General features: G+C 36.5%; 1 protein-coding gene and 1 non-coding gene across 2 annotated transcripts; one reads left to right on the top strand and one right to left on the bottom strand.

The window, feature by feature from the left end:
- Window positions 1-989: 989 nt before the first annotated feature.
- Window positions 990-20,428, bottom strand: TTPA (alpha tocopherol transfer protein). Its single transcript, XM_033126979.1, has 5 exons — window positions 20,195-20,428; window positions 12,030-12,183; window positions 6,738-6,931; window positions 4,934-5,044; window positions 990-2,077 (listed from the first exon to the last, which is right to left on the bottom strand). The coding sequence occupies exons 1-5, from the start codon at window positions 20,396-20,398 to the stop codon at window positions 1,904-1,906; spliced, it is 837 nt and encodes a 278-aa protein (XP_032982870.1). The 5' UTR covers window positions 20,399-20,428; the 3' UTR covers window positions 990-1,903.
- LOC117034219 (U6 spliceosomal RNA) lies at window positions 17,279-17,387 on the top strand. Its single transcript, XR_004425035.1, has one exon. It is a non-coding gene; the product is annotated as a U6 spliceosomal RNA (small nuclear RNA).
- Window positions 20,429-24,440: the final 4,012 nt, after the last annotated feature.

Genomic DNA, 24,440 nt, shown 5'->3' with positions numbered 1-24,440 from the left:
TAAAAGTTGGATAAACACATAGATTTTTGTTGTTATTGTTTATTCATTTTAAATGGTTTTGTTCTGTTATTTTTAATTATACAATTATAAATTGTATGATTGTGTGAAGAAGACTAACTTTTTTAGAAAACAGGCACAATCTAATTTTTTAACAAAAATTATAATGTAAAATTAGCTTCCCAATGCTAAATCAAAATCTAATACATTCTCTAAAGAACATTCACAATTGCTCTCAATTTTATCGTAGATATTCATGTTCAGAGTATCATAAATATCATCTGATCTGATTAGAATAATTTTCTTATAAAGAAAAATACCCTTCACATACCCTTTCACAAAGATACAATTATATGATTAATGTTGAAACCCAACTAAGTTGAATATTTATTCACACACTGTGAATTTTGCACACTGTGTTCTTTCATTTTCAAGTTTAAAATAAAATTGAAAATTATAAAACACTATAAAAACTGTCATAAATTGAAAGCCATACCATTATGTCTTAATAAATGAAATATTCTTTGTTTTAAGCTACAGTACAAACAACACATTTAAACTAATGATTTTTTTTTAAGTAAACATGAATTCTAGGATTTGGGTAGAATATTCTAACATAATAATAAAACTCAACTTACTTCACGCATAATCCTGAAAAGTTCCAGATATAGTTGACAGTGATTTTTAAAATGTAAACATATCCTTTTCCTTTCATAGTTGTGTTATTGTTCCATTAAAAATAGATTATTATGCTGAACAAAATAAGACAGACAGAAAAAGTCGAGAACCATATGATTTCACTGACATGTTGTATATAAAACTGAAAACAACAAAAGAACAAGACAAACAAATGAAGAAAGAAAAACTCATAGACACAGACAATAGTTTAGGGGTTACCAGAGGGTAAGGGGGGTGGGGGGTGGTAGATGAGGGTAAAGGGAATCCAATATATGGTGCTAGAAAGAGAACAGACTCTGGGTGGTGAACACAGAATGTGATGTATAGATGATATATTGCAGAGTTGTATACCTGAAATCAATGTAACTTTACTTACAATTGTCACCCCAATAAACTTTAATTACAAAAAAAAAAATAGAGTCCGTGTATCCAACAACCAAATATTATTCCATCTCTAAATCTCTATGTAGTCATGATAAGAATAACCAAAAACAGAAGTCAAAGTTACATTCTTGATTTGTTTAAAAATGCAGACACAGTATTAAGAAGCCATTAACTCTGTGTGAAATATTTCCTAAATTATTTTTGGTTATCAATTGTATCAACACAAGTAATTTCTCAGAGGACTATAGATGCTATATACAGTAACTTATGACATATAGACTCTTCAATTAAGAGTTACTAATGTGCAAATATGCTAAAATAGAATTTCCCTGAGATGAACTATCTTACTGGCCCATAGAAATAACTCTGTAAAACTATATTCAGATTTTAATCTGATACCCATCCCAGAATGAGTGTTAATATATTTTTATCATCAGTTGATTTGTGCTAATAATTCTTTTCAGTGAACTATTTATACATTTGTTTTTAAAACAATGTACTCAGAGAACCCATTTAAAATGAAACTTCAGAAACATACAAAGGCACACATGAACAGATACTTTACAGATAACTTTCAAGTGTAAAAATCAGAAAATCTCTTCTATGCTTTTAAGTGTACTAACATTTAATTACTTCAAAGGTAAAGAAAATGCATTTAAAAAATAAAGAAGTTTCCTAAATACCCACATTGCTCATATCAGAAGATTTTTATAAAAGATCAATCAGACAAGGAATTATTAGTTAAATATTTAAAAGATTTTTTTCCTCCTTCATTCAAGTAAACAAGTAGGATCTCACTCATGTATTTTTAATTAGGAATCCATTCATATTAAATAACTTCTACTCATTCAATGGTCTGTGAAATACTGCTGAGGTAATTTTCAGACTTCATTACAAAATTTGTCCACTCCTGACAAATGTCCTCCATGGAGAATTCTTCACCACCATATTCCAGAGGAAGAATGTCTGGGAAATGCTGAAGTAAGCTTTGTTTGTAATTGGTCCCATGCATATGAATCTGAAATAGCCAAAATGTTTTAGAAGGAATGTCTTCTGCCTCTCAATACATTAGATGAATTTCCAATGGAAAATCAAAACCATAAAATGAGCTACTCAAATAATTTCAAGATACAGAATATGTGTAGATACTACCTCCTTTATTCCTCTGCTTGGGAATCTAAGAATTTTATTTAAATTTAGATTGTGCTGCTTATGAGTCTGATCATCTTACTTATACCTGTGTAAGATTTATAAAAAGATATTCGTTTCCTTGTTCAACAGTAGATTTTTAAAATTCTAAATAAAAGTACTTTATACATTCTATTCCCTGATGTACAAGTTATTTTTAGCAAAATATCTAATATCCTGGGATTGTTCCTAGATGGTGAAAATGTACTACCTGGTATTATTTCTTATAAAATAAAAGCATATATCTGAGCACAAAATTAGGTATATGGGAAATGATTTATGTGGTGCATTTGATGTATACTCTTGACTAGTACAAAATTAAGAGACAAGTTAAGGTTAAGAACCTTAAATTTTCAAATATTTTAAACTATAAAAATCGATCATATAATAATGCCCTGAACCTTGAATCAAAATCACATCTTGTTTAAAAAAATACATAACAACCTTTCTCCATCTGCTAGGTCAAAATGTTCCTCTATACACTCAGTAATCATTTAGTAAGTGCCTACTAAGTTCTAGGATACAAGAATTGAAAGATGAATGAAACAAGTTTTCTGCACTCAGGAACCTCACAGGCCCCAATCCTTGACTTTTTCTGAAATGTTAAAATATTATCAGCAAATATAAAGTCTACTATCTCCTCAGGAAGAGAGAAATAAAAACATTCAGAGCATATTGCCAAAATGTTGAAAACCAGGAAAGTGGCTGGATTGGGACCCCCACCCCCACTGCCATTTTGGCAAGTCTGTTTCATGTCAGTTAACTTTCCCTGAAATGCGTCACCTAACTTGTCGATTTTTATTTTTATTTCTTTTTTGCTCATGTTCTATTTGTTAGGTTTAGTTTATTGTTGTTTTTGTTTTTATTTGTCTATAAATAAAAGTCTTCTATTTCGAGACTATAGTCTTCTATTTCGAGACTATAACTCGAAATAGAAATACTTATTTTTAGATCTTTCAGTTAAATAGAGGATGGCCAGCTATTATCAAACTACACTGAAGAAAGAAAAAACTAAACAAAAAATTGACTTTTATAGAAATACCAGAATGAAAAGTGGCCACCTTCATAGGAGTGGTTCTTCTTGAAGACAGTTAAAAATACCTACTGAATAACCTCAAAAGAAGCTCTAGAATCCTAATTTTCTAACCAGATACAAGAGGTTACATTTTCTTAATATGAAAGACTATACTTTCTAAAATTCCAAATATGCTATTATAACTCACATGATCACTGTGGGGACAGAGCCAGGAATGCAGTTTCCAGGCTCTCGGCCTCATGTGGAAAGGTGTTGGCTCAGGTAGTAAATGACCATCAACTGTGATTGCATGGCCATCAGCTGTGGCTAGTGGCCGTCAGCTATAACCAGTGAGCCATTGGCCACTAATATAACTGCCGTGGCTACGCTAGCAGCAAATGGGGGCTAGCAAGAAGATGGTGGCTGAGCTAGCAAGAGCAGATTGCAGTTAGCACGGCGGATTGCAGCTAGCAAGTGGGGTTGGTTGTTTGGCAGAGAAGCAGACTGGCGGGTTGCAGATAGTGTGGCTCCTGCTTCCTGTGTCTCCAACGCAGCCGCCAGCAAGACTATAGTGGTATGACTCCCCTATCTATGGCTCTGTGGGTATTCCTTTTTGTCCTCACCATGTCCTGCGTTCTTATGTGGGGAGCAGGACCAGAGCCCTGCATGACACCCTGCATGACAATCACTATTTATATTTTTAAAATGTTTATGATAAATTATCAAAGCCTTTAAAAACTATTTTGTGTTCAGGTATTTGATATTAGCAACGTTTTCTTAAATAAATACTTTAAACATTCTCCTTTACAGATTACTTAATATCCTAAAAGATGTTAGATAGTCACCTGAGATAAGGCTCCATAGGCTAGGTAAAAAAAAAAAAATTCAAATCATTTTTCTTAACTACCATGACATTAAGTCACATTAAGTACACTTCAGGTACTGTAGTTTTCACTTGCACATGTCTATTAAACTTTTTTTTATTGGCATAGATAATACATTCACATGGCTAGAAATCAAAACAAGTGAAAAGATACACAGTGAGATATCTAGCTCCCAACCCTATACACACCTCTTCTCCGTACCATATAGATAACCATTCAGATTGCTTTCTTGTTAATCCTTTTAATGTACTTTTCATGCAAATATAACTATAGATTTTGATTTCTCCCCTTTTTATACAAAAGGTAGCATACCATAAACACTATTTTGCATTTTGCCTATTTCACTTTACAATACATCCTGCAAATCTTGTTGTATTCCGTTGTGTCTCATAATTTATTTGACCCTGGTGATGAATACTTGGTGGTTTCCAATCTTTTGCTGCAATGAATCCTCTTGTATATGCAATTTTGTTTGTAGGTAGGTAGGATAAATTCGCAGAAGTGCAAAGGCTGTAATTTTGATAACTATTACCACTCTGCCCTCTATAGGGAATATAACATATTGCACTCCCACCAAGAATGTGTGAGAGGCCCACTTACCCCCACAGACTAACTTGATTTTTCAAAATTAAAAAGAAATCGTAATTTATAAGAGTGGTTAGCTTGTTAGATAAATACTCAAAATATTGGGACAATGGTGTGTATTGCTTAATAAAGCAGTTCTTAAATGATAAAGGATTGGAACATTTGGTATAGAGGAATAGTAATTTGAATATGCTTCACTTACCCGTTCCTTAATTTTTTCAGTCAGGAATGGTTTAATCATGGAAAAGACAGCATGGAAAATTATTGGTTCATTTATCAAATGGATACCACGAACTTTTAATGGAAAGGAATCCTTTTGAAAAATGAAGAAAAAATCTTATTAATAACAAAGCATAAATACATATATATTTCTATTGACAAATCCATTCTTTGAACATTTGCTAAACTTACAGGTGTTCCTAATGGGTGATTTCATTTTCAAAATTATTTATTCCATCAACACAATAGCCTGCTTTATTGTTCACTGTCACTAGATTAAGATAATATCTCCAAGAAGTATTCACCTTGTAGCTTAGGCAAAGTATTTTAAGAAATGTCTTTTTTAAATAAGACACACAAAAAATCTTTTCCTTAGTCACATGTAAATGTTCTTTTAAAGAACCAGTGAGATGTTTGAATATTAATATTTAACTTTTCCCTAAAATTTTTATTTTGAGAAAAAAAATCAAACTTGCATAAAAGTTGAAAGAATAGTACAATAAACACATACTTTTAAACTTTTGACATGGGTATGTCTTTAACATCAAAGTAATATAGGCTGATTCAGAAGGTTTAAAAAGTCAAGAGTTGAGAGAAAGAAAACTTCTCAATAGTTTTCCTACCCAAAGATGTATTGTTAAGTTGGTGCAAAAGTAATTGCAGTTTAAAAGGTTAATGATTGTAAAGACCACAATTACTTTTGCACCAACCTACTATAAAGACATTTCCTGCCCAGTTTCTTTCATACAAAATTCTTTTTTTTTTTTCCCTATGCATAGCTTTTAAAGATGTATTATCAATTTGGGGCCTTTCCTTCTAGGTTCTTTCAATGCATAATATTATTTTAAACATGATTGCTAATATGCTCTCTAAATAATTTGTATCCTGTTTTGTTCCATTGATATAATACAATATTTGTAAACATCGTGAGTTTTAATATGTTACAAGAATCCATCAGATGGAATTACCATGATTGAAGTAACTATTTTCCTATTTCTGGACAAATAAGTTGTTTCTCATTTTATTCGATAAAAGTTGATGCTATGGTACCTATCTTTATGTATTGAGGGCAATGATCGTTATAAGCAGAGCTTTTACACTCAGATGATCTGAACTGGAACCTTGCTGCTGACAAAATGTGTGTGCTTGGGCATTGCTGTCCCCTCTCTGACACACTTAATTACTTTGTAAAATGGAAAAAATAATAGTCATACGACATAGACTTGTGGGGCCAGTAAATGGCAATGGATTTGAAACACTTAGTAAAGTACCTGCCACATAGTAAGCTACTATTATTAGATACAAAGTCTTTGCTATATTTAAGATAATCCTTTGGCTACATTCCCAAAAGTAGGGTTACTGGGTCAAAAATGATGGCCATTTAAAAAAACTTTTGGTTTCTAAAAGAACTGTATCGCTTTATACCTACCAAAATGTATGTGACATTTTGTTGTACCATTGTTACAAATATCATTTTTTAATCGATTTTCTACTTTAGGAAGAAAAATTTAATGACAGAAAGATAAAATCACCACATAATTGTTTAAATGTATAAAGTTTGTGGTTACTGATCATGAACATATTTCCACAATTTGTTACAACATTGTTTCTTTGATGAATTAATAACACTCCTCTTTTTCTTAGCATTATTTAATTCTATGCATCATTTCTAAAATTTTATTTGATTTGTAAATAAATGTATTATCCCTTCTCTTTATATGACGTCTAACTCAATTTAAATCTATTACTTGGAATAATTATCCCAAAGAGTTAAACTATACACTTACTGTAAGCACAGCAGCAATCTTCTTGGCTACCGATGGGGTAATTTGAAAAGCATGAGAAAAATTCCAGCCTTCCAGATCGAAGACAGTCTTGATACCATTCTGTTGGGTTTCTACCTCCTGTACAATAAGCTCAGATGTGATAAGACTTAAACGAAATACATCATAAGCGGTAAAAACTTTGGTGTCCCAGTGTGCTAAAAAAATAAATAAATAAATAAATATCATATCTCAGCATTGTGTAAAAAATCAGAAAAGACTTACAAAGGGAAACTAATTCTTTTCAGACCTAAAGGATCAATAAAAATAAAAACATGTCAAAAGATCATGAATTGAATAATAGATCACATTGGTGGTCCAAAAATATTTGTCTGCTTCTCCCTCGCAAAGAACAGATTTTTAAGAGCATAGGGGGGAAAGAATAAATGCAGGCTGGATTTGATTGCCAGATGAAACTACAGCCCAAAACACACAGGAGAGGGCAGTAGCTAAAGATGGGGATGCCTAGGGAGTGCTCCAAGCTCAGAGGTGTTCAAAATGGGAAGCACAGCCTAGAGTATGAAGAGTAACTGGGGCCCTGTAGAACCAAAGAGGTCATAGAAAGGCTAGCTGACATCTCTGCTATCCTCAATGATAAGCAACATGTAGCAGAGTCGTGTCCTGACAGGCTAGGACAGTAAGTGTGGACTTTGAATATCAGAGTTAGGGAAGCACTCACGTAGCTACCCACACCCAGGAAAAACGAAATAGCTGTGCTAGGAAGAGGCCTTACTGACATTCTTCTCCTCCCCCGTCCCTCACCATTCCTGGGACAGGCCACGGCATGCAGAAAGAACATAATGGACAGGCAAGCAGGTAATCTTTTTTAAAAATATGCATCTATTAAGAATTGTAAGATTTTTTTCAAACAGACACACAAAGAGAGGAACCAAACTCAATAGACAAAGGCACTGAAACCCAAGGAAACATTTAATAAAGCAAGAAATGTTAAAGGGAGCAAAAAAGTTTCCGTGGGGGAATAAAAGATACTATAGGCTATTATTATAAGAGCAGGCTATTATTAAAAAGAATCAGTTGAGATGTTAGAAATAAAATGATGGTAATGCAAGCAAATTTCAGTTGATGGGACAAATGACAGAAGAGACACAAGTGAATAATGGTTTGGAACATCAAGCTGAGGAATTCTCTCAAACTCTTCACAAAAAAGCCAAGAGTTGATATGTATGAATTAAAGTTAAAGACATTTGGCTTGATCCAGAAGTTTCAAAATCCAACTAATTAGAATTATTGGGAGACAATAATACAGAGAATAGGGAACAGAGGAGAGAGGAATAGTAATAGCAAAGTAATGGTAAAATTTTAAAATACCAAAGTTTCTGGTTTGGACAACTGGGTAGAATGGTGGTACCGTTTATTAAGACAGGATACCCTGGAAGAGAAAAGTTCAGGGAGGAAAGAGCCGAGGTACTTTTGGACATGTTAAAATGGTGATTGTGAGACATCCAATTGCATAGAGCTGGATTAGGAGCTGGTTATATGGATCCTTGGGAATAAAGAGATGACGTGGACAGGTGTTTATCTGGGAGATGTTGGTGCTTGTATGAGAGTCTCTGACAGGGGTTGTCTTAGATCTATGTTTACCTTTGTTATAGTAGAGATGATAGGGCATCACAACCCAGTAACAGAGAGAGAAAGTAGCATGAGAAGAGGAGGCTGAGGCCAACTTCGTAAGGAATTTCAGAATTAAAAGGGTGACTAGAATCGGTGGCGCCAGCAAAGAAGACTAGGAAGTATGTAGCAGCCAGTTAAATCAGAGGAAAATACCAGTAGAATGTGACATCAGAGAAGTCAAAGGAGGATATCTCAAGTAACAGGAAGTGATTTGCTGTGTCGACAGGCCAACTAAACCAGGACTAACTAAACATGCACATTAGATTTCGTGGAAAGAAGGTCACTGATGATTTGTTAAGGTCATTTCAACAGAGAGGTGGGAGTGAAACCAGTGAAACCAGACCAGGGTAGGTGGAGAGAAACTGTGAGAAAATGTCGATGGTGAAATGGTGAACGACACTAACTTAAGAAGTTTGGCTGAGAGTGAGAGGAGTGTGGAGATGGCTGGGGTGGAGGCTGGAGGGTCTTGTGGGGTTGAGTTTTTGTTTTGTCTTGGGTGGCTGACTCTTAATAGATTCAAACGTTAATGGGTAGCGTCTAGTAGCAAGAAAACATTTGAAGATATAGAAAGAGAAGGGATCATCAGAAGTAGTCTTAGGAAGGCACAATAGGATTATCCCTTGTTTTTAAAAGACTTGGACATGTGGTAAGAATGTGAATAATCAATCCATGGACAACCCAGTTCAAGTACACTGTGCTACTTCAGACATTGGCTGAAAGCTACAATGGTGAAAAACTATGGAAAGAATGACTGGAAGTCTGCAGTTCAGGAAATAGTGACATATCTAAATTTCTGAGGCAACCACATGTCTAGACCTGTGCTGTCCAATATGGTAGCCATTAGCCACATGTGGCTCTTTAAATTTCAATTAATTAACATTAAATAAAATGAAAAATTCAGTTCCTAAGTTGCAATAGCCACATCTCAAATACTCAACAGCTACGTATGTGGGGCTACTGCAGAACAATTTCATCATCATAGAAAGTTCTGTTGGATAGTTCTGGTCTAGACTTCAGTCTCCTTAAGGCAAAAGAGAAACATGCCTTGAATTTTTAATTTCTTCTCTAATATCTAGCTAACATTTATTAAGCACTTATTATATATGCCAGGTAATGTTCTAATTATGTTTTAGATATATTACAAGACTTAATGCTCACAGCAATTTTATAAGAGGTTTTATTACAGGTTTCACCCATTTGACAGATGAGAAAATGGAGTTCAGCTACACAGCTTTCCATGTAGTTAGAACACAGCAGAGCTGAGATTCCAACACAGGCAACGTATTCCTTAGAACCTGTATTCCTAAGAAGTAAGCCATAGTCAGAACTTAATACTCACTGTTTAATTTTACTTTTGCTGTTTTTGTATAGTAGTGAGTCTCAAAAGGCTTAGAATTACAGTTGATCCCTGAACCACACAGCAGTTAGGGGCTCTGACGCCCAGGCAGTAAAAACTCCATGTATAACTTTTGACTCCCCCAAAACTTAATTGCTAATAGCCCACTGTTCACCAGAAGCCTTACCAATAATATAAACAGTCGATTAACAAATATTTTGTATGTTATATGCAGTATATACTGTATTCTTACAATAAAGTAAGCTAGAGAAAAGAAAATATTAAGAATTTCATAAGGAAGAGAAAATACATTTACAGCACTATACATATTTATTGAAAAACATCCACACATAAGTGGGCCCATGCAGTTCAAGCCTGTGTTGTTCAAGGGTCAACTCTATATCCTCTGACTTGTAGACAAATAATGGCAAAAATTGAGCCTTGGGGTGCCCTGCTGGATTGGAGAAAAGGGCTCAATGCATTTTTTTACTGCTTTTACTGCACAGAGATGCTACCTAGGGAAAGTGGTTAAGCTAATGTTTTATCAGAAAACTCTACCATAGATTTTCTTTTCTAGTTCCTCCCATTAGTACAATAAAATTTAGAAAATTTGTAAATCTTTATCTTATCATTTTCTTTTATTTACGAAACGCTTCTGAGTTTCTTCTTTGCTCCCTAGAATAACATGTTATTCTACATAACCCACAGGAGATTTGCAGCAGACCTTCCTTTTCTGATCATCACTAAGCCCACATGTTTTTTCTAGATTTTAAAATCTCTTTGAGTTAAACAGTACACTTATAAATGAATAGACTACAAAAGGCCCTTGCTAAACAGTAGAGGACTGATTTGGGGCTAAGATATTTATGATAAAAGTAGCACATTTGCTTTTTTACTATCAAGGTATCATTTTTACTGCTTACCCTGCCCCAGTTAGTTTATGAACAAACTAGAAAAAAAACTCCAGCCTGGCAGTACAGAGCCAGGATATCTGCAAAAAGAATCATCTGTAGGTTTCAGTTTTATGTTCCTGGGACCCCTGCTTGGGGTTGCCAGATAAAATATAAGACGCCCAGTTAAAGCTGAATTTCAAACACATGGGATATAAATTTTTAGTGTAAGTATGCCCCAGGCATACTAAAAAATTATTTGTTACTATAAAATATGGGTTTGCTTGCTACGTAAAACATAGGTACTATGTGAAATCTGGCAACCCTACCCCAGGGAACTCAAAGAACTTCATTCAACATCCTATAACACCGGTGGAGCAATACGAAGACAGAAAAAAATATTATGACGTCTGGGTTATAGACGATGACTTATGTGTACATAAGTTGATACATAAGTTGGGGCAAAAACCCAGAATCATTCTACTTAGTCTTGTGATAAGATTTAAATGAAGTGTTTTCTTGCAAGACAGCCAACAGTTGAATTACAGGCAAGCATCTTATGTACAAGCAGGGGGGGAAAGCAAATCTATACATATTTTAAAGTTCCTTAGAATATTTAAAGATGTAAAAGTTTCTATAAGATGACAATTCCCAAGATTCTGTTCATAAAATATTGGGCCATGAGAGGATGCTGGGTTGGTATGCATCCTTCTCCCTTAAACACCAGTTTTAATCACCTACAGGTCTAAGGATGGGGCAGAAGTTATAGGTCACCAACCTCCAAGAAATACTAGGAAGACCTAATGGTGAAAAGGGGAAGCAGTGGAAAACAAGAGGGGAATGTGGAATATGATCTCCAGTACTTCCCCGAGGTGATGCTTTCCCACTGTAACTTTCTCCATCGGGAGAAGGGGCCCCTTGCTCTTCAGCCTGGGGTGCTATCCAACCACTCATTCACTCACTCATTCCACAAATAGTTAATAAACACCTACAATGTACCCTACTCTCAGGGCTTGGGATACATCAGTGAACAGAACAGACAAAATCCACAATCTCGTAGAGTTATACGTATTATCATAGCTCAGAATTCTTATTTGTATTTCCTACGAAGTATTTTCTGCAACACTTCCCCTGATCTTTTCACTTTCCCCTCCTATTTCTCTTCTCTGTTTCCTTTTTCTCTTATTTTATATAGTTGACTGTGTGGGGGGAAAAAATGGAAGAAGGATTTTCATTGGTTTTTGTTCATTTTCTCACAACTGCCAGTTTTATTATATTTGGGGGACATTAAAATCTCAATTACACTTCAGTTAAAACCCAAATCTTAAATATGGACTCATTGCAGCTTTCTATATAGCACTCAAGAAAAATGAAAGAGACGTGCTGTGTCTGACTTACCGATTCTGTAAATTAGAACTTTGCTGCCGGTGGGGTCCCTGGCTCTCAGGACTCCGAGATAGCCAGCCTTCAGAAGACCAAGAACACTTCTAGGGTGTAGATCTGCACTTATTTCTGGGCATTCTGCTCTCCACTTATAATAGTTTTTTAGTAACTGAAAAATAAAATAAAAATTGTCTGCAGATAGCGTACATGGCAAGCATTTGGTAAAAATGGTAGGGCAGCCTTGGCATTACATATGGCCCTTGATTTCAAGCTGGGGTATCTTTTTGGCTATAAAAATTAAAAGCTTCCTTCGGCAAGGATCTCAGGTGATAGGAGTTCATCACAAATTTAAAGCTGAGTAATTCTTATTTGTCTCTTGTGGTAGAGAGTCTCCAAAGATAGCTGCCAACAATACCACCCCTCCTGCTGTACACAGGCCATCCCTCCCATCAAGAGATGGAATCCGTTTGATTCCTTCCCCTTGAATCTAGGTTGGCCTTACGTCTTGCTTTGACTAATAGAGTATGGCAGAAGAGACTCCTTCCTAGGTTTTAAGAAGCCTGGGTGGGACCTTCTGTTTTTGCTTTTTGGGATCCAGGCATCATGTCAGATTACAAAATGAAACATCTATGCAGAGAGAGGCCCCAGAGGATGAGAGGCTGTCGTAGTTAGACAGCCTGACCTCAGCCAAGTGCCCATCTGATCCATCGTGGAGCAGAAATGAACAGACACATCCATGGAGCCCTGCCCAGATGGGAGAATCACAAACAAATAATAGCTGTGGTTTATATATCACTCAATTTTGGGGTGATTTGTTACTTGGCAGTAGATAACTGAACATCCACCTTTAGTCTTTTTGAAATAAGGAGTAGAAATCAATCCAATGAATTCACTCTACAAATATTTTTGGAGTATCTACAATGTTCCATACTCTGTGTTAGGCACATAAGTTAAAGCAGTAGCCAGAATGAAATCCCTGCTCTCTCTAGAGGTGACCTGTTGGTGACAGACAACCTGATCACATAGGCCATGCTATCTGGTGAAAAGTTCAGTTCCCAGGCTGCTTCTTCAGAAAAACCTTGGTTCTGTCACTTACCACCTACCTTGTTTCCCTGAAAATAAGACCTAGCCAGACCATCAGGTCTAATGTGTCTTTTGGAGCAAAAATTAATATATTATATAAGACCGGGTATTATATTATGTTATATTATATTATATTATATTATATTATATTATATTATATTATATTATATTATATTATATTGTACCCGGGCTTATATTATATTAAAATAAGACCTGGTCTTATATTAATTTTTGCTCCAAAAGATGCATTAGAGCTGACGGTCCTGCTAGGTCTTATTTTCGGGGAAACACGGTATGTAATCTAGAGTAGTTATTTAACGTTTTTGAGTCTTGTTTTCTCAATATCTGCCTTGTAGGGTAGGTAATGTGTAAAGCATATATGGGTATAATGAGTGGTAGTTAGCACTGCCATTTTTATAATAGGTAAAGTCAGTTGGATTAATTGGCTCATCCAAGTAGTTAGTGCAAGTTTACATTGATGATAACTAGAATTTTGGGGGTTTTATATTTCTTTCCTACAAAAACAAGAGTTAACTCAAAGATACAAAAGAATATCTCTATACCACTGCTATACTTTCTTTTAATAGAAAAACAACACAAATCGACTTTGTTAACAGTGGTATGCATTCAGAGACCCTATAGAACACGACACCTGGATATTAGGTCTTGGTAAAGTACGGTTTTGAAGGAATACCATTTTCTTTTTTTTCCCCAAAGTACCATCAATAATGGTTAATCTAAATTTACAAATAATATAAACATTGCCAGTATATTGCAGAGAATACTAAAATCAAATTACATATTTAAAATATACCATATTTTAATTTCTCTCTTTATGATTTTTCAGCAGTCTCAATTTTTCTAAAATGACAATATATTTGTTTTGAGTTTAAAGTGATCTATTAGCAACGTGGAACCACAGTTCAGGTGAAAGGAAGAAACAAATTTTGCATTTGAGAGTCATTGGAATAATGTGATAATTGTAATCACAAAGTAGTTATAATCGGGCAGAGAAACTACAAGTACAAATTTGAAAAACCAAGTACAGGGTGAAATTCTGAGCCACGGGAAATGCCAATGGCTAGGAATGGCTGGTGGAAGAAAGAAACTGGTTAAGTTGTAGGAGAAACACCACTGTGGTGTATAGAAGGGACGAAAACGTTATCTGTGTTGTTCTCTCTCTCTCTCTCTCTCTCTCTCTCTCTCTCTCTCTCTCTCTCTCTCTCTGATATTCTCTCCCTATCTTTCTGTCTTTTTCCCTCTCTCTCATTTCTGTATTTAATAAATTTTTCTTAACTGTTTTAAAAAAGAGAATGTTGCTAAGAGTCAAATCCAACAGAGAGGTAAGAAAGGAAAAATGTCAGTGAATTTGCCAACCAAGAAATAATTGGTGACCTAAATAGCAGTTTGCAAAGGCAGGAAGCACAAAAGGCACATTGTAGATTCTGACATATTCATCTTGTTTCATCAGATAAATTTCTCTTCCTCCTCCTCTCTTAGGGGGCATCAGAATAAGGGTTAATAGCATTTTACAATGCTTATTAAAATTTTGATAATTCCCCCAGACATAAAAATCATCCTTTTAATTCTGATTCAAACAAAATGCTAGAAGCAGAATATTAGCGCCTATATACGAGTAGAAATAACTATTTTATTTCCCCATGGAATGATAAAAAAATTGTAGCTTTATTAAAAGGGATCTTTTAAGAAATAGAGACAGGGTCCTCAACTTACTCATCTCTGCAGAGTTCTGAGCATCCAAGAGATAGATACATGTGTTGAATGAAAGAATAAATTACAGAACACCTCCCCACCCCCATATGCGATTTCACTTTCGGTGGCTTCTGTTACCTATGGTCAACCACAGTCCAAATTTGTTAAATGGAAAATTCCAAAAATAAACATTTTGTAAGTTTTAAATTGTGCGCCATTCTGAGCAGCATAATGAAATTTCCCTCCATCCCACTCCTTCTGCAGCCCCACGATTCATCCTTTTGTCCAGCGTCTCCACGCTGTATATGCGCCCTGATTAGTCACTGAGTAGCCGTCTGGCTTAACAGATAGACCCTGTTGGTATCGCAGGGCTTGTGTTTAAGTCGCCCTCATTTTACTTTATAGTGGCCCCAAAGCCATTCACATAACTTTTATTACAGTATATTGTTATAATTGTTTTATTATTAGTTATTGTCGTTAATCTCTGACTGTGCCTAATTTATAAATTAAATTTTATCATAGGTATGGATGCATAGGGGAAAACATAGTAAATATAGGATTCAGTACTATTTACGGTTTCAGGCATCCACTGAGGTCTTAGAAGGTATTCCCTGAGGATAAGAGGAGACTACTGCATTGCGTAAGGAAACCAGCTGGATCCACGCACTTGAAAAAATGACATTTGTAAAGACACACAAATAATGCCTTTGACATTTAAGTTTTGCAAACTGAACTATCTAAACCTTTGATTATTACTTTTCATTATTACTTTTGATTATTACTTTTTTAGATCTTTTTTAAGGAGGGCACAGCTCACAGTGGCCCATGCAGGGATCAAACCGGCAACCTTGGTGCTACCAGCACCTCGCTCTAACCAACTGAGCTAACCGGCCACCCCAGTTTTTTTGATCTTTGATTATTAGTTTTCCACTGATAAACAAATTCAAAGGTCCAGTTGACATAAATAAATTATGTAAATTATGTAAACTACTACTGAGCAATTCTCAAGCAAACCTAAAGTTCACAACAACAAAAATATTTGGTACAAGTGAATATTATTATTGCACCTGTTTCATACCACAATTGGGAATAAATAAATATAAAAGGTTGTGGTTTATTTTACCTATGCTTTATAATAACAGTAGCTTTCTTCTTACATTTTTCATGTACTTTCAAATAAAAATAACAACCATATTTGTGCAGCTTTTATAGTGATTAATGGCATATTTGCGATCACTCTTCTCAATCACCCTGAGAGGTAACTATTGTTACCCCATTTTATGGATAAGAAAACTAAAGCTCAGAGAAATTACACATGTGTTTAAGGGTGATAACTACAGAAGTGAAGTGGAGACTGAAACTGATACAGTATGACAAATTTTATAAAAGAAGCTACATTTAGTGGGAACTTAGCAGGGAGAGTCAATGGAATTTTGAAAGCTTCAAAGTCTTTGGGAAAACCATAACAATAATTAAAATATAAAAACTTATCACATGGAGCAGTAAAATAAGGACCTGGACTGTTCTCTTGTGAAAGACAGAAATACACAAGACGTAGAACAAACAAACATTAAGAGTTGACTGTTTTTAAGTTCATTGTTTTAAACAGACGGGGCAAGTGTATAGTGTACTTGAGAGCATAGGGTCCCCTGAGTTTAACCTAAGTTGAAATTCTTGCTCTATCACTTAATAACGTGATTCCAGACAAGTCACTTACTCAACATCTCGGTTTCTTATAAAATGAGAAAATAATGAGATAATCCTCACAAATACTACTTACCAAAGTCCCTGGCACTCTAAAAGCTACTAAGATTCTAAAAACATCATTAATTCATTATCACTTCAAATACAAAAACTACAACTGAGGGACTTATTGAGCTTTGCTGATACACTATAACTATAGGGATTTTATATTATAAACAAGGAAGTTTGAGTTGATTTTACTGCCTTTGTACAGAAAAATGAAAAAAAAATAGTTTCATACTCTAAACCTTTTGCTTTCATTCCCAATTGGCAGAAAAGTAAGACAAAGAGTTCACAGACAGAAACTTGATCCCTCTCCAGTGGATTTAGACAGTCCTACTACGTAGCAAATTCCTCAAGGACATGGTGCAATGAGAACAATTCAGGAACATAAAGAATAGAGAAAAAAGACAGAGGTTGGAGGTAAATTTTATTTCCTCTTCTATTTGGACATTACTTTTGTTATGTTGTTTATGTTGTTTTCTTTATAAAATTTATTGGGGTGACATTGGTTAAAAACATTATATAAGTGTCAAGTGTAGAGTTCTATAATACATCTGTATATTGCATTGTGAGCTCACCACCCAAAGTCTAGCCTCCCTCTGTCACCATAAATTTGACCCCCTTTACCCTCTTCATCATGCCCCCACTCCACTTCCCCTCTGGTAACCACCGTTCTGTTGTCTGTGTCTGTAGACATTACTTTTAAAAAGCAACTGAAATGAGTGCTCACTTCAGCAGCACACATATACTAAAACTGGAACGATAAAGAGAAGATTAGCATGGCCCCTGCGCAAGGAGGACACACAAATTCATGAAGCGCTCCGTATTTTTAGGAATATACAATAAGAGAGAAATTTTAATAGCAATCATAATGGATAGGATTATTTAGATCAAATGAAGTTTTCCTTTTTTCTTTCAGCTTAAACCTTCATGCTTTTAATAATAATTTTTGATAGAGTTACCTTTCTGATTTATGGTGTATCCAAGGGAATCAGGTTCTAGTTCTAGCTCCGCCACTAACTGCTGTTATGATTGAATATGTCAATTTGCAGATGAAAAAGCTTGAAAGTTAGAGAAAGACAAAATGTAAGCTTTTCTAAGGTCTCATCTAGATATAAAATTCTTTTGTCTATTTTCAATACATCTATAGGAATCCTTGGTTTCTTATAAAATAAAATCTTACATTTTTAAACAAAAATAATTTGAAAAATTAAAAATAAAATAGAAAGCAACCACAATGAAATTAATAAATCATACAGTTTTTTATTGTTAGTTACCTTTACAACATATAGGTTTAGTGCCTCACTTAAACTGCACTCTCCGTAGGACCTGAAACTGTGTCTTCATATTTACTAGCTGTTGAGCAAATATTAGTTTATTGCTCCTGATGTTGGGACACCTAGATAGCCATCTGATAACATGAAAAAAAATAGTCAGATTCCTAGTTCACTCCTAACGTCAAAGAAATCCCAGTAGAGCAACAACTCCAACATTAAAAAAAGAAGCATAAATTACTAAAGAAAATTTTGGAAAAGAGAAGAGCTTATAAAACCCAGAAGCAATCAAAGAACCACCATATTTGTTAACATAAAAACATAAAATTCTGCACGGAACCAGCCTTAACAATATCAGAAGATAAACAACAAGCGAGGACAATGGCCTATTTGCTTTAATACACGAAGATATTTTATGAATAAAAAAACTTTTTATATTGCATGTATGTTTTATGTAAGCAAAATGGAAGAAAATGAACAAATGGTAAAAACAAGCAGTTATCGAGAAAAGCATTTTAAAAGGATAAATACATAAAAGATGACTAACCTCACTTGTAATTAAATAAATGCATACTATAATAATGAGAACCAGTTCCTCACCTAGCAGACTGACACACAGATCATAATGATTGCTAAATACAGCATGGGTGATGATAATATTATGCAATACAGAATTGAAAAAATTAGTGCCAGCACTTTGGAGGGCAGTTGTTAAATTCCTCAACACTGAAAATGCCATCTCACTTCACGCAGCAATTCTGCAGGTTGAACTCATCCTCTAAAGATATATTCCTATTTTTGCACCAAGACAAATGTACAAAGACATACTATTAGGTTGGTGCAAAAGTAATTGCGGTTTTTGCAATTATTTTTAACCTTTTAAACTGCAATTACTTTTGCACCAACCTAATAGAATACCCAGTTGGTGATGGAAGATGCCTCCTTTGTCTTGTTTACTGCATTTTGGGTACTGCCAGGCAAAATGTAGGAGTTCAAAAAACAATCATTGATGAGGGAATGAACAGTGTCCATGGCATCACGGCCATTGTCTGATGACAACTCCATATCCAGTAACAGGGACTGCTTAATCAATGTTAATATAACTCATTCATACAATGGAATAGCACACAGTCCACAAAAGGATAAGATGTAAGTACACATGAGAAAATACGATGATCTCTATGATAAAATAGGTTTAAAAAAGAAAAATGTAAAACACACACATGCTTGTGTGAAGGTAGACTGTCTGGAAAGAGAAACAAGAAACAGGTAACAGTAACTGCTTCTAGGTAGACGGCTGGCAAACTAAGGTTTGGGGTGGAGAACTTTTTTCCTTTAGAAAGCTAGCTTCAGGAACTTACTTTGTACTCTTTACTGTTTATGGATTATTTTTACCACTCATAGTCTTTACTTTTTAAATTAGAAATTAGTTATCAACAACCAAAACACCCCACACTGAGACACGCTGGAATTCTGTACTACATATCATACTTCCCCTGCCTTTCCACTCGCTGCATGACACTCAGCAAGCCACTTGGAGAAAGGGCTAAACCAGGTTCCATTTCTGAGCGCTGCTTCTGTGCCAATCTCTCTCCTGGGTATGTCTTATTCTGTTAAGTTGGTTAATGGTCAGTCCTCGAAGCCAGTCAGTGCGGTAAGTGTTCTCTCGTCATTATTTGACAGATGAGGATGCTGAGCCCAAAGTGACAGAACTAAAGGTCGCCTCGCTCTTTCTGATTCCTGTCTTCCCACCACCGCTTCTCTCAACCAACCAGCTGTAACGTGCCTGGAAACACAAAAGGACAGCCTCATCCTTCACCCCTTCCACGGGACTGCTTTACTGTCTTGACAATTAGGGATTACTATTAGTAATACTATTTCGCTAGAATTTGGCTTTAGACGTTCCGTTTTGGTGGCAATTTCGTTCTCCCTGCCACCCGTGCAGTTAGTTACCTGACCTGCTAAGATGTAATGAAATCTAGGCTTCCTACTTCTCAGCTGTTACTTTGTTTTATATCACCCGCCTTCTACCAGGGAAGAGGACAGGCATTTCCCCCAAACTTTCTAAGTTCGGGAGACTCATCTAAAGCAGAGCTCCAGTGTGGGGGTCAAATGGGCCATCACCCCGGAGAGGTCCGTCCAGCTTTGTTTAGGTTTTCCGTTTCCATGACCCAGAGAAACTAGAGGGACTGGCGCTGGATTTCTCAGAACACCCGCGCCACAGCGCCCACTGCCCAGGGAGCCAGGGGCGCGTTCCCACCTAGGTCCCATTTGCAACTTCAGCTTTCGCGGGGGTTAGAGGAGCACATCCACGGGCACCCAGCCCTGTTCTCAGGGTGGGGTGCAGCGGTGAGGCACCCTTACCCGCCAGGCCAGGTCGAGGTCGAAGTCCCGGGCGCGCAGGAAGCGCAACAGGAAGGAATCGGTGAGCTGCAGCGGTGAGAGCGGAGCGCCCGCCGCCTGTGCCCGGCGCCGCAGTTCGGTCAAGCCCGGCTGCAGCAGCGGCGAGTGGTCCGGCAGCGCGTTCAGCTGCGGCCCCGCCGCCGGCCCCGGCCGCGCCTCTGCCATGCCCGCCGCCGCCACTTCGGCCTGGGTGGCCCGGGCGGCCCGCGCGGCGATAAAAAGCATGGGCCGCGCGCCACCCTCCGGCCCCTCCTCCGGTGGCCGCTGCCCAGCGCACGCCCACCTTCCCGCCCCGCGGGGCGGCGCGGGGCCTCGCACACTGGGGAGTGGGTGGGCCAGGGCTGCCTCCCCAAAGGAAACCACGTGGTTCCCCACCGGTGCTAATCATTCTGAGAGCTCTCGGTAGTAACCCGAACCTTTCCTCTGGTCAGGGAAGTCACCGGTGTTCAACACAAGGGAAGACCTCAGAAAGTTTGTTTGCCTACATTGATTGTGATTAGTTGGGATGTTTCAAATAAATCTGCTAGGAAACTTTTCTTTTTCTTTTTAATCCTACCTTCCTTCCATCCCTCCCTCCTTTCCACTTTTCCTTCTTTCCTTCCTTCTTTCCTTCTTTCCTTCCTTCCTCCCTTTCTTCTTCTGCCTCCTTTGCCTCCTCTTTCTGCTCCTCCTTCTTTCTCCGTCTCTCTCTCTCTCTCTCTCTCTCTCTCTCTCTCTCTCTCTCTCTCTCTCTCTCTCTCTTCTTTTCTTTCTTTCTTCCTTCTTTCTTTCTTTCTTCTTTGTCTTGGAGCTGGAAGGAGCCTTAGAGCAACCATTTAATGGCACATTCTTCTACTTGTTCTTGGTCATTAGCGTCTACTCTTGAAATTGGGCAAAAAGTTCAGTGAGAGATCATGGACAGATCTATAGTAACATAGCCATGTATGGTATCCTTTTATGGAAGTAAGCCTTATGTGGGTAAGGAGTCCAAATTTTTTATTTCTGCATTTGGGAAACTCTCATAAACACACACAACAAAATACTGATTGATTGATTGATTGTCGTTCAACTCAGTGAAAATAGAACCAACAGGGAGCCCAGACGGCCATGACAGGTAGCTCCTAAAGACACAAGCAGCAGCACCGGTAGCAATGGCTCTCTGTAACTAAAATGTGAAGCAATTCCAACGTCTGCAGTCAGTTCCATTGAAGAGAAGTACGTCGTTAAGGGAAAGAAAAAGGATAAAGTTGGAGAAGTCGTGGAGTAGACATATCAGGTGAGACACCTACACTAAAACTTGATTAGTTTTTGTTAAATAATGTAGGCTATGCTTGTGTCTTTGAACAGCGTACCTTGGCTCTATATAAAATTTCTCGACTTCTTGGCACAAGTTTTCAGGAGAATTGGCACAGTTTTTGTTTCGAACTGTTTTCAGTTTTGCTATACTCATATTTAATTCGGGTGAGCTCTCATGCTTACTGCAAGTGCATCCAGGACTCTAGTACAAAGCTTCCAAAGGGGTTTGTGGAACTACCGTGTTTCCTCAAAAATAAGCTGGACAATCGGATCTAATGCATCTTTTGGAGCAAAAATTAATATAAGACCCAGTCTTATTTTACTAGTAGACTGGGTCTTATATAATATAATGTAATGTAACATAATGTACTATAATATAATATAATAATATAATACCTGGTCTTATATTAATTTTTGCTCCGAAAGATTCATTAGAGCTGATTGTCCATCTAGGTCTTATTTTCGGGGAAACAGAGTAATGGTAAGAGGAAATAAAAACAAAAATGAAAGGAGGAGTTGGTTCATATTTGTACAACTAGCCTACAATTTACACTGAAATTATTTAAACAATTATTCATTAGCACATAATATTTCATAAGTATACCAATTAATTTCATTTACTTTTAGCTTCACACGAAAGATGTATGTACTATTTATCACTGTTCGATAACTCTTGGGACCGGCCTAGTGGCTCGGGTGGTTAGAGCGCCATGCTCCTAACTCTGAGGTCGCTGGTTCGATTCCCACATGGGCCAGTGAGCTGCGTCCTCTACAGCTAAGATTGTGAACAATGGCTCTCCCTGGAGCTGGGCTACCGTGGGCTACTGTGGAGTGGCCGGTGGCCAGCATTGATGACTGGCAACCGACTGCCTCAGCCGGGGGAGAGCGCAAGGCTCATAATACCAGCATGGGCCAGGGAGCTGTGTCCTACACAACTAGACTGAGAAACAATGGCTTGAACCGGAGGGGGCGGTGAGGTAGAAAAGGGGGGAGGGGAAGGGGAGAGGCAGAAAGGAGGGGAAGAGAGATAACTCATATAAAATGAGGACTCTCATACCGATATAAAAATGAACACGTTAAAGATTTTGTTTAACTTGTAAGCAAGGAACCAGGCAAATGTCATAAAGGATCAAAGAGGAAATCAAAACAACACATATTTATATGGAGCAAAGAATGTTGAAATGAATGTGCAAATGGAAGCAAAAGTAACTTCTGTAAGGAGAGACCAAGATCATTTGAAACTCTACCAGGTAAGACAGAATTTGCACGCTCTTAGACAAGATTTATTTGACATTGCTCTCAGTTATCTACAATTTACATTATGAAATAGCCCAGATAGAATCTGAGTTAGATAATCCCGAGGGTGTCATCTAGAGTTTACTCAATGCATAGTTTTCCAGTGAAGCACAAATTTTATCTTATACCACCTGGGAAACCTTATTTTTAAAAAAAATTAAAGTGATATTTATCATAGAAAATTTCAAGTATACATAGAATAGTAATGAAAACTAACGTACAGCTTCCTTCAGCAATCAGTGATGTTTTGCCAATCTTGTTTTATTTGCCTCTTCCACGTTTTTAATCAGCTGAATTATTTTAAAGAATCCCTACATATCATGAGTTCATTTTCCTGGTAAATACTTGACATCATGAGTTCATTTTCCTGGTAAATACTTGACATCATGAGTTCATTTTCCTGGTAAATACTTTAATGTACACTTTTCTTTTTTTAAAACATTACCACAATACAATTTTTCACAGCTAAAAACATTAGCAACAATTTCCCAATATCCTCTAATACCCAGTCTATATTCAAATTTCCCTGATTGTCTCAAAAATATTTCTTTTTTTATCTCAAATTTTATTTATTTATTTATTTTTATTAGTTTCAGGTGCACGCGACAAAGTAATACTTAGACGTAAAAATATTTCTTTTAAGTTATTCAAATTAAGGTCTAGATAAATCCATACATTGTATTTAGGTAGTAAGCCTAAGCGTTAAGAATAGGCCCCCTCTCTTTTAAAAAATACCATTTATTTGTTGGAGGAACCAGGTCAATTTTCCTTAGGATTTGTCGCATTTTAGATTTGACTGATTGCTTCTTTGTGGTATCATTACACTGTTCCTCTTTGCCCCGCATTTCCTCTAAATGCTAGTTAGAGGCAGAGGTTTGATTAGCTTCAGGTTCAGTGTTTGGCAAGACTATTTCATGAGGTGACTCTTCTTTGCAGCAGATGAGGATGTACATAATATCTGCGTTGTCCCTGCTTATATGCTACTATTGATTAGTTTCGATACTGTGGCCCTGACCCATCCATTTTAAAGTTTTGCATTTCCCTTCTACCCAATGGTTTTAGCACTGGCTAATGACAATCTTTGCTTAGGCATGACTGCATCAGGGATTGCAAGATGGTCATCTTCTAAGTTCTCATTCTCTCCTCATTTATTAGAAGGAGTTTTTCTATGAATAGGAACTTTCTTTATGAACTATTTGGTTAACTTGAAATTCAATTGTTATAGAAAAGGTAAGATAAATAAACGCTTGATTGTTTTCACTAACTGATGGGCAGTATTTATTGAAGCTGAAAGTATTCGAGCCTATGACCAGCAGATTCTCTCCTACATATATTGTGACTCCCCCAAAATAAGACCTAGCCATACAATCAGCTCTAATGCCTCTTTTGGAGCAAAAATTAATATAAGACTATATTATGTTATATTATATTATATTATGTTATATCCTATATTATAAGACTATATTATATTATTATAGTAAAATGAGAACAGGTCTTATATTAATTTTTACTCCAAAAGACGCATTAGAGCTAATTATCCGGATAGGTCTTATTTTCAGGGAAACACGGTATGTACATATGTTTATATGTGTGGCACATATACAACAAATACGTGTGCATATATGTGCATAACACA

Source organism: Rhinolophus ferrumequinum, chromosome 14 (assembly GCF_004115265.2).
Source record: "Rhinolophus ferrumequinum isolate MPI-CBG mRhiFer1 chromosome 14, mRhiFer1_v1.p, whole genome shotgun sequence".
In the NCBI taxonomy this organism is placed as follows: Eukaryota; Metazoa; Chordata; class Mammalia; order Chiroptera; family Rhinolophidae; genus Rhinolophus; species Rhinolophus ferrumequinum.
Note: the sequence above shows the minus strand (reverse complement) of the source record. Positions and strands in the feature narration are given on the sequence as shown.